Source organism: Salvelinus alpinus, chromosome 23 (assembly GCF_045679555.1).
Source record: "Salvelinus alpinus chromosome 23, SLU_Salpinus.1, whole genome shotgun sequence".
Taxonomy (NCBI): Eukaryota; Metazoa; Chordata; class Actinopteri; order Salmoniformes; family Salmonidae; genus Salvelinus; species Salvelinus alpinus.
In genome coordinates this window covers 15,327,112-15,338,820 of record NC_092108.1, presented here as the reverse complement: position 1 = coordinate 15,338,820, position 11,709 = coordinate 15,327,112, and the positions used below count along the sequence as shown (strand labels likewise).

The 11,709-nt window shown below is 43.8% G+C and overlaps 1 protein-coding gene across 1 annotated transcript; it reads right to left on the bottom strand.

The window, feature by feature from the left end:
* Positions 1-2,154: 2,154 nt before the first annotated feature.
* Positions 2,155-7,440, bottom strand: map2k2b (mitogen-activated protein kinase kinase 2b). Its single transcript, XM_071361145.1, has 12 exons — positions 6,566-7,440; positions 6,247-6,457; positions 5,488-5,544; positions 5,277-5,366; positions 5,020-5,097; positions 4,072-4,123; positions 3,816-3,940; positions 3,496-3,715; positions 3,345-3,397; positions 3,118-3,179; positions 2,878-2,923; positions 2,155-2,687 (listed from the first exon to the last, which is right to left on the bottom strand). Exons 1-12 carry the CDS (start codon positions 6,658-6,660, stop codon positions 2,577-2,579), a joined length of 1,200 nt encoding a protein of 399 aa, XP_071217246.1. The 5' UTR covers positions 6,661-7,440; the 3' UTR covers positions 2,155-2,576.
* Positions 7,441-11,709: the final 4,269 nt, after the last annotated feature.

Below are 11,709 nucleotides of genomic sequence, written 5' to 3'. Positions count from 1 at the left end.
TACTCATATGTAACGATATATACATCTACATCAGTGGAGGCTGCAGAGGAGAGGACGGCTCATAAGGGCTGGAACAGAGTAAATGTGGAATCCATGTGTTTGATACCATTCCACTCCAGCCATTACCACCAACCTCCTGTGATGTACATCAACTCCTAATCATGATTGTTATAATACCAATTGCCTGGCAAAAAGACCAATGTCACACTGTAGCTGTGGGCAATGACGTTGCGATTACTATTCCTGCAGAGTGATTGAAGTTGAGGTTACTGTTCCTACAGAGTAACTGACGCTGAGGTTACTATTCCTGCAGAGTGACTGACGTTGAGGTTACTGTTCCTACAGAGTGACTGACGTTGAGGTTACTGTTCCTACAGAGTGACTGACGTTGAGGTTACTGTTCCTACAGAGTGACTGACGTTGAGGTTACTGTTCCTACAGAGTGACTGACGTTGAGGTTACTGTTCCTAGAGTGACTGACGTTGAGGTTACTGTTCCTACAGAGTGACTGACGTTGAGGTTACTGTTCCTAGAGTGACTGACGTTGAGGTTACTGTTCCTAGAGTGACTGACGTTGAGGTTACTGTTCCTAGAGTGACTGACGTTGAGGTTACTGTTCCTAGAGTGACTGACGTTGAGGTTACTGTTCCTAGAGTGACTGACGTTGAGGTTACTGTTCCTAGAGTGACTGACGTTGAGGTTACTGTTCCTAGAGTGACTGACGTTGAGGTTACTGTTCCTACAGAGTGACTGACGTTGAGGTTACTGTTCCTACAGAGTGACTGACGTTGAGGTTACTGTTCCTACCGAGTGAATCGTAATTGAAAAGTTAAATAAATAAGAAATGCAAAAGATTATCGTCTCGAAACAGATGAAGTGTAGATGTTGTATTTTTACTCAGGAAACTGAAATAGGTCTTGCTCAACTTTCCAGATTTCCTGTCTGTTTATTTTTTTGGAGGGGGCATATTTCTGCATAACCTCTCTGCTCAAAAGGCTTCCGATGTTAAAGCAACCCAAAACAAGAAAAGGAGTTTAGGGGAAGTTGCAGCAGGTACATAGACATGTCAAAACCCAAACATTTGGTGCCAACATGGTGACCGTGAAGATTGTTAACTCACAGAGCTCGGCTAGGGAGTATGTGTACATTAAGCCTCTGACCAGAGCCCATCTTTCACTTTATAAATTATGTCTACTCTTCCTGGAGAATGAAGCTCCTCGATGCCATCCCGTTGATACTGCAGATTACAACATCCAGACAACAAGGGGAAGCGGTATGGGGATGCAGGCTTCTGTTACAGTATGATAGATGAATCTGACAACAGTCAGGGGTTGGCCCAACCCAACCAGTGAAGCAATCCCGATTAAGGTTGTAACTGAGGGTTTATTTCTGACATAGCTAGTAGTGCTGAGCGATTAGTGCTTTGAGGTCGGTTCAGTTATTCATTTTGATAATGTTTGAAAAAATTATTGAATGCATGCTGAAATAAGGATTCACAATGATTTGAGGGTTTTATAATAGAAATTCCAAAGCCTAAAATAGTGAACATTCAATTGCCAAAACCTTACATATTCCATTGTCTGTCAGGTCCACATTGGGTAGACATCAATAGAGAGTGTAAATTCCAATGAAATAAAACATTTTAGTTGTGTATATTACTTAGTTTTTATCTGATTACTTGACTTTAAGGAATGAAAAATAATAGTAATCATCTCTGCTCAGGCAGTAGCAGTCCGCCAGGCCATCTAATGTTATCTATGTGCTCCCCATACTCTACTGTTTTTAGTCATCCTATTTAGCTAGCCTGCCTATGCTGTAGAGCTGTCTGGCGAAATCATTTGACTAGTTCTTCAAAGTAGATAACTAACAGCGTCTGTCCCTCTCGTCATTGTGTTGTGTACATTCCTCTCTCATGATGCAGTCTGTGTGTCCATAACGTAGCAGACATGAAAGTTTATCCGTACAGAGATCTGTATTTAATGTTGAGATGCTCATGTCACCGCCCGAATAACAGGAATCGTCCCAAAGGCGCGAAGGCAGGCGACAAGCTTAGGTCGGCTTATTTTGGACATATTTTGGCGAGTGAAGCCTCTCGCTTAGCCACTTCCTCTCTGATACGTCTCTATCCGAGACGGAAAAAACAGACGCAATGGATTAATGTCGTTGTAGTTAATTACCACGTTTCTGCGTTGAACTAGGTTTAATATTTTCTTAATGAAAACTACAACAGCCCAGCATCCCACATACTGTAGTTCTTGACTTGATTTCTCGTGAGAAACAGTGCATTGGGTTCACAAAAAAAAAAAAGAGCGTCGGTCAATTAGTTGTTTAATAACAACAATTTTTTAAACGAAATGTTGGTTAATCGCTCAGCACTAATGGTTAGAGAAGAGTGACTGAATGGAGGCTTTAGGGCCAATAGGGCCAGTTCATACTTGGATCACCTGAAGGAGGAGAGGTGGCTGACAAGAAAAGCGTGTGTGTGATATATATATATATATGCTGCATGTCTATGTGTGGCCATTAGTCTGTATGTGTTCAGGCCGCTGCATGTCTGTTTGAGTGTGTGCGTGTGATTAGTCTACAGTGCGTGTGGGAGTGCTGGGTTGGTTCAGCCCCATGGTTTTACAGAGCCAGCCAGCGAAGTCCATCTCCTCTACCTCCGAGCGCTTGATAAAAGTGTGGTTCTGAAACAAACACAAGAGACACATGGCTCAGTACAAAGATACATATGTGATTCAGCTAATCATGTACTGTGACATATCAATCCTGTCTATCTCTTTAGTTAATATAACCATTAGCTAAGCAGCCAACAGCAAGGGACTGGAATCCAATATGGCTAGCTTTTCTCTCTTCAGTCCAAAGGCCAACACTCACCATCAGCATCTTCAGGTCCGCCCGGTCTGCTGGGTTCTTGATGAGACTGAGGAAGCACAAGAGAAATCTGATATAGTGAGATCTTCTTGAACTGCACTGTTGGTTAAGGGCTTGTAAGTAAGCATTTCACGGTAAAGTCTACACTTGTTGTATTCAGCGCATGTGGCAAATAAAGTTTGATTTGATCTAATTATTAAATCAAGGCATTGTATTCATAAATCATTCAGACTGAGAACTCACCATCTAGTCACAAAGTCCTGGAAATCAGATGTGAATACTCCATGAGGTAGCTTGGGGGGAGGCTGTAACAAAATCATGATCATAATCAATAACGAGCCCATCTATACACCATGCCATTGATATAACAGTAGTTTGGTCATATTCTATTCTAGCTTCCGTTCCGTGACAATCATTTGCATTCTTCTATCTATGGCCATGGGGGGGGGGTAATCCTCAGCAGTGTTTACCTCGTTGACGATGTAGTCCAGCAGCTCAAAGATGGCCATCGCAGGACCGTGGCCTGATTAACAGTAAAACATTATTGAGATCATCAGTACAAATATGTAAATTATCTCTATCTGCGAAAGAGGCTGTGGGTGTGTGTGTGTGTGTTCTGACCGCTGGCAGGTCTACCCCCGGGGGGTCTGGGTCGGGGGGAGGTGCTGCTGTGCATTTCTCCCTCGGTCCCGTCCATGATGGGCCGGCCAAAGATGGCCTCCAGCTCCTTGGCGTCAGGAGGGGGGATGGGATACCGGCCGATAGACAGCTCCACCAGAGACAGCCCCATGCTCCACACATCAGACTGGACAGAGTAGTGGGTGCCCTGCAATCTCTCCGGCTGTTGGTTAGAGACACAGAGATAGATGGCTTACACACACACACACACACGTGTACTCTCTCACACAAACACACAAGCAAACAGAATCAGGGGTACGCACCGACATGTAGGAACGTGTTCCCACGAAGGAGTTGGCCATGGAGTCTATCAGCTGGCCGCTCACCCCGAAGTCACACAGCTTGATCTCCCCACGAGAGTTGACCAGGATATTAGAGGGCTTTACGTCTGGGGGACAGGAGGGTAAATTAGACTCTGCAGGCATATTGCTAAAAACACACAGGCACAGAAGAACGCAGTGAAAAATGTATCTACCTATGCACTGTACGTAAATTCAAATGCATAGCATCAATGTGTACCTCTGTGCATGATCTGGTGTTTCTCTCGTAGATACGCTAACCCTCTTAGAACCTGTGAAGATGTGAAAATGTTGCCGTTTTTGCCCAGTTTCAAGAGCACACTTGGAATTGTCAAACACTTTTTCTATCCTTTGGGAAACAATAGACATGCATTACTATCTTCATATGTAGCTAGCTATGGTTTGTTGTAGGGGTGTGCCGACATGGCCATACTCGTAATCGTATCCGTAAGTTGCCAGTTGGCTCAGATGATACTCATGATCGAAAAGTGTTTTAATATGCCTAAATAGATGTTGGCAAAATACCTCCCTGCACATTCTCACTGCAAAAAAAAGCTGCAGTTTAGGAGCAGCGCATGGAGGGGTGTATCTGTTTCCTCAATTTGCAGCGGGCAGCCTAGTTAGCCGTCATTCAGTCAGAATGAGCATCAGCAATTCATATTTTCTCACCTACCCTCGCTCCGCTTGTTAGATATTATGCACATTGATATCTTGATAAGAAACGTCCTCGCCATGTGAATAATCATAGTAGCAGGCAGCAGCAATAGAAATGATCAGACTGAAAACATGCGAGGAAATCTGATCGGGTGAAATTATGAAGCGAGTGGATGGAAAAATACACTATCCAATCAGAGCAGCAAGTTCAACGTAAAGCCCACCCTTCTCTTCACAGACATGCAAACTAGCCAGTTGAGTTACTTAGACCATGTAGAACCTTGCACAACTGACTGACATGAAAAAGATGCTGGCACCTGAATATTAACCCCCATCACGGATAATTACAAAAAAATACTCTGATCATAATGGCATCAAAAATATTGCCCATCTCCGTTACGATACTCGTTTTGTCCAACTACTTGGCACACCCCTAGGTAAATAAAGGTTAAATAAAAACACCCCTAGGTAAATAAAGGTTAAATAAAAACACCCCTAGTTTGATGATACTCACAGCGATGCTGACTTTCCCCAGGATCTCCTCAGGGATCCTCCTGGCCTCCTTCAGCACCTGGTCCAGAGAGCCCCCATCCTACAGGGAGAGAGGAGAGCCACTCAGTCACAACCACCTCACATAAACACTTCACAGTATGACATGGTCCGAGTCTACCTGCATTACAACTTTACTATCTCAACCCTACTCCCCAAAATTATTTCACTTGCTCTTGAAAGACACCCTCTCTCACCCCCACTCTTTCCCCCATCCTTTACCATGTGTTCCATGCAGATGCTGATCTCGCCGTCGCTGTAGAAGGAGCCGTAGAAACTAACGATGTAGGGAGAATTACACTCATGTAGCAACTGAGGGAGACCGAGAGAGGTGGGTTTAAACACATAAGGAATACTCTTCTTTAAGAATTGATTTGGTTTAAACATGATATTAAGTTATTGATAATGCTAAATTAAATAACAAAAGCAGCACCTGTAGCTCTCTGATGATCTGGTTCCTGATGGCTGGCTTGATCTCCAGATGGATCAGCTAAGGAAGGAGGATGAATGCAATATATACACACCAAAAATCAATATGTCTTTGTCTCATCACTAATGGCCATAAGTACGATGGTTTTGCTGGTTCAAAATGGCCACCTTAATTGTTTTGCTACCATTACAGAAATATGTGCCTAGTCTTTTCTTGTGAACCATTGTTATTACTGGATCACACCATAGGCAATATAATCAATAAAAAAACGGTACAATTTATCCCCCTGGTTTCAGACTAGCCACAATGAGGTGTCTAGTTAACTAGGTATTTTAGATCAGACTAGCTAACTAACGTTAGATGGCTGGATACGTTAGCTATGACTCGTTAGTTATTGGCCGTCACAGGAGGCAATAGCCCCCCCCCATGGAGCAAATTAGGGTTAAGAGCCTTGCTCAAAAGGCACATCAACCGATTTGTTTTTACCTTGTGGCTAGTCTGAAATCAACCCCTAACTGCTTCCCATCTGAAAGGATCAGACAGGTTTAAGCAATATGGTGACATATAAACCATTAGATAGTGCCCTCAGGCAAATATCCCATCAATCGGCTCACACCCACCCGATCCTTCCTGATCTAAGAAAAGGGTCAGGGGGGTTGCTTTCAGACTGGCAACAGCATTCACACCCACCCGGTCCTTCCTGATCTAAGAAAAGGGTCAGGGGGTTGCTTTCAGACTGGCAACAGCATTCACACCACTTACCTTCCTGGCCATGACGAGGCCTGAGGGTTTGTGGCACACCTTGTTGACCACGCCTCCGTTACCGACACCCAACTCACAAATGCGGTGGAAGTCATCGTCTTTCAGTTCGCCCACCTTGGCCTTCTGGGTAAGGAAATTCTCCAGGCGCTTCTTCTGCTGCTCGTCCAGATCCAACTCCTCCAATTTCTTCTGTAGGGCTTCCAGGTTAGCACTGAGAGCGAAGGAGTAGGGAGAATTAGAGGTGAATTCTCACATGAAAGTAGAGGTTGACTTGAATTTGAGTTTAACAGTAGACAGCTGGCTAAGGAGTTACACTTACTCAGAGGCAGCTGCGATGGTTGTGGAGGTGGACAATCCTCCCTCACCAGCGGTGGGGGTGATGTTAAGTCGCACTGGTCTTTTTTTGGGGGCCATGTTTTGTTTTAGAGAATAACTTAGTAGATACCAGCGTTGAGTCTCTTGACCCCAACTTGTTGTGTCGCCAGAAGAGTGACTGAATGCTGTTGGCAGATCCAAAATGCCCCAGGCCTGCCTAGCCAATTAGCTCTCAAACTAGCCTGTGTATCTATCGAATCAACAGGGGTGACAATGAGGTGTCTAGTTAACTAGGTATTTTAGATCAGACTAGCTAACTAACGTTAGATGGCTGGATACGTTAGCTATGACTCGTTAGTTATTGGCCGTCACAGGAGGCAATAGCTAACGTTAGCAATAAACTGGCTAGCAAGCTAACATTATGGAAACAAATAATTAGCAAACTAGTAAGACACGTATGTTGTTAAATTAATCACTTTACCTTCAAGTTGGGGTAAAGAATGAATCAACACAGCTAACTGTAGATAACTAGTTACACAAGCAAAGGTTGGACCACAGCCATCACCACATTCCATACCAATAGTAACGTTAATGCTTTAGCTTGGTATCCGTGCTAGCCATTCAAGCTAACAATCCCACTGTCGTCTTCACCAAACCCGTCTAGGCCTAGCAGAACGTTCAAAAGGAGCGGACCGTTGGGCCAACAAGTTATTCGTGTCCTGAGATGTGGACCATAGACTGCACACAACGTCCCAGGATAAGAGTGGGGGTAGCGGCTAAGTTTGGCCCTCTTCGCGGTACTATCAGATGCTATTTGGTCCAGGAAGACAAAGAAGGTCTCGCGAGAAAACTTGTCTTTACCGACGTTATGGCACACCTTTACACCTGGTGGTATGCAATGATTTATGTAGATAACTGATAGGGGGCGCTGTGTTGAAGTCACCGTGCCTTCATCTTGGCACTCCCCCACCGTTGTAAAAAATATTTTGTATTAATGTCTACATTCGTTTTTGCCACATTTATTCGATTAGACATCTTATTGCATACGTTTAAATTATTCGAGATAAACATACAACTACAAAATAAAAAAATATATAAAGCATATTTCGTTAAAGTATAATTTTGAGATTACTAATGTTACTGTCCCCACTACGACAACAAAAAATACTTAAATACATATAATTTTGTCCTTAAAACATTTAATTGAAAAACTGTAGAATAACATTAATTCCTATGATTAAAGGAGTTTTAGTCACATGAACAGGGACGCAGATGTAGTTGAACGGTACAGTGAAATTCTTAAGCTCTGAGCTCCAACAGTGTAGGTCAAAAAGGGAAGTGAATGAAACAATAATACAAATAATAATAATATATACAACTGTAACAATTATAAATGTCAATTGGAGGGTGAGTGCAGGGTAAATGTCTGTTGAGGGAGCAGTGGACAAGCTGCATTTCTACAGCCTCCTGAGGTTGAAGAGGTGCTGTTCTGCCTTCTTCACCACAATGTCTGTGTGTTTTGACCATTTCAGCTTACATTTACATTTACATTTAAGTCATTTAGCAGACGCTCTTATCCAGAGCGACTTACAAATTGGGCTTCTCTGAGATGTGTATGCCAAGGAACTTGATATTTTTGACCATCTCCACAGCGGTCCCGTTGACGAGGATGGGGCCCAGCCTGGTCCCCCCTGAAGTCCAAAATCAGCTCCTTTGTTTTGCTGACTTTGAGGTACAGGTTGTTTACCTGGCACCATGCCATCAGAGTGCCTACCTCCTCTCTGTAAGCCGTCTTGTAGGTAATCAGACCTACTATTGTCATGTCGTCAGCGAACTTGATAATGGAGTTGAAACTGTGTGAGGCCAGTCGTGGGTATACAGGGAGTACAGGAGGGGACTGAAAACGTACCCTTGTGGGGCCCCGTGTTGAGAATCAGTGTTGGGGATGGCCCGTCAGGAAGTCCAGGACCCAGTTGCATATGGAGGAGTTCAGTCCCAGGGCTGTGAGCTTCGTGGTGAGCTTAGAGGGCACTATGGTATCGAAGGCTAAGCTGTAGTCAATTAACAGTATCCTCACATATGCATTCCTTTTGTCCAGGTTGGTAAGGGGAATGTGCAGCGGAATTGCGTCGTCTGTGGATCTGTCGAGGGGTAGGCGAAATGGAGAGGGTTGAGTGTGTCGAGGAGGGAGGAGGTGATGTTATCGATCTTTGACTAGCCTCTTGAAGCACTTTATGATGAGTGCTAAGGGTCGGTAGTCATTCAGCTCAGTTACTTTCCCCTTCTTGGGCACGGGGATGATAGTGGACATCTTGAAGCAGATGGGGATAAATGGCCTGAGGTACAGAGAGATTGCACATTTCCGAAAACACTACAGATAGCTGGTTTGCACATGCTCTGAGGGCGTGGTTAGGGATGCTGTTGGGGCCGGCAGCCTTGCGAGAGTTAACATGCTTGCATGACTTGCACACATCCTCTCTGGAGAATGTTAGTCCTTAGCCCTCGTTGTCCTCAGGGGCTCTCCTCGTCAGAGTCATTATGCTCGAAGTGTGAGAAAAAGGTGTTTAGCTCGTCCGGTAGGGTGACGTTGGTGTCCGTGACATGACTGGCTTTCTTTTTTAAATCAGTGGTTGTTAGAAGCCCCTGCCACTTAAGCCTTGTGTCTGACCTGCTGAATTGCTCCTCCACTTTGTCCTGCCATCTTGATCGATCTTCGTAGGCCATATTTGTACTGTTTAACCAGGACTGCTCCTACTGGGGAGTGCCAATATGGCCGACCAGTGACTTCAAAGCCTCTCAATCACCAATACATAGCATCAGTCATCCAGGGTTTAAATACATCTTTGGTGGTATCATAGTCCTAAGGATGTAAAAGTTTGCTATATAAACTGCTTTTAAAGGCAATTATTAGGATGGAGTTTCACCAGGGAACTCTCCCATGAAATCTAAATGAGATATTTTCCATCAAGACCAAGGGCTGGTGGAAAAGGTGGGGGAGGCAGAAGAGTAATTTAGTCAGTCACACAAGCAGGCTTTTATTCACCTCTAGTGGCAGTGTACAGTTTAGGTAACAGTACAAATGGGCCTTAGTTTAAAAAGATACAAATGTGCATATTGATGAAAGCTAAAGCAAACAAATTATTAGAATACTTATTATCATATTGAATGAACACATGCCGATTTTTTAAAAACACATTTTTCTGCAGTTATGTATCACACATAAATAGCATAAAACTGCAGAGACAAGCTAGTAGGAGGTGCTACCAGACTAGGGTCACCCTACTGATAGGCTGACAACTTACTGATTTACTTGGGCATTCTTTGCAGAACCGCAAATCAACAGACTGCATCCAACCTGTTCTGTCCTGTGCCATTTGTTCAAGGTGTTGCCATGACAGTCATACTTCATTTCTTGCCTGGACAAGAATAACCTTTTTACCCGTTTCACTCTCCTGGCTTACTGTTTGGATTTAGAGTGCATTCTGATAAGAATCCCATCAGCCCCATATAATAGACTACATTATAAGTATATGAATGTTTCGGCCCCACGGTTTGACCACTGTAGGAATTGATTCTTATAAAATGTACAGTGCCTTCGGAAAGTATTCAGAACAGTTGACTTTCCCCACATTTTGTTACATTACAGCCTTATTCTAAAATGGATTAAATAAAACAAATTCCTCAGCAATCTACACACAATACCCGTAATGACAAAGCAAAAACAGGTTTAGACATTTTTGCTAATTTATTACGAATTTAAAAACAGAAATACCTTATTTACATAACTATTCAGACCCAGTGCTAGGAGACTCAAATTTAGCTCAGGTGCATCCTGTTTCCATTGATCATCCTTGAGATGTTTCTACAACTTGATTGGAGCCACCTGTGGTAAATTCAATTGATTGGACATGATTTGGAAAGGCTACACCTGTCTATTGAAGGTCCCACAGTTGACAGTGCATATCAGAGCAAAAACCATGCCATGAGGGCGAAGGAATTTTCTGTAGAGCTCCGAGACAGGATTGTGTCGAGGCACAGATCTGGGACAGGGTACCAAAAAATGTCGCAGCATTGAAGGTCCCCAAGAACACAATGGCTTCCATCATTCTTAAATGGAAGAAGTTTGGAACCACAAAGACTGGCCACCTGGCCAAACTGAGCAATCAGGGGAGAAGGGCCTTGGTCAGGGAGGTGACCAAGAACATGGTGGTCACTGACAGAGCTCTAGAGTTCCTCTGTGGAGATGGGAGAACCTTCCAGAAGGACAACCATCTCTGCAGCACTCCACCAATCAGGCCTTTATGGTAGAGTGGTCAGACGGAAGCCACTTCTCAGTAAAAGGCACATGACAGCACGCTTGGAGCTTGCCAAAAGGCACCAAAAGACTCTCAGACCATGATTAACAAGATTCTCTGGTCTGATGAAACCAAGTTTGAACTCTTTGGCCTGATTGCCAAGCGTCACATCTGGAGGAAGCCTGCCACCATCCCTACTGTGAAGCATGGTGGTGGCAGCATCATGCTGTGGGGAGGTTTTTCAGTGGCAGGGACGAGGAGACTAGTCAGGATCCAGGCAAAGATGAACGTAGCAAAGTACAGAGAGATCCTTGATGAAAACCTGCTCCAGAGCACTCAGGGCCTCAGACTGGGTTGAAGGTTCACCTTCCAAAAGGAAAACAACCCTAAGCACACAGCCAAGACAACGCAGGACTGGCTTCGGGACAAGTCTCTGAATGTCCTTGAGTGGCTCAGCCAGAGCCCGGACATGAACCCAATCTAACATCTCTGGAGAGACCTGAAAATAGCTGTGCAGCAACGTTCCCCGTCCAATCTAACAGATCTTTAGAGGATCTGCAGAGAGGAATGGGAGAAACTTCCCAAATACAGGTGTGCCAAGCTTGTAGCATCATACTCAAGAAGACTCAAGGCTGTAATAGCTGCCAAAGTTGTTTCAACAAAGTACTGAGTAAAGGTCTGAATACTTATGTAAATGGGATGTTTTTATTTATTTATAAATTAGCAAAAATGTCCCCCAAAAAGTTTTTGCTTTGTCATTATGGGGTATTGTGTGTGGATTGATGAAGAAAAAAAACAATTCAATACATTTTAGAGTAAGGCTGTAACCTAACAAAATGTGTAAAAAGTCAAG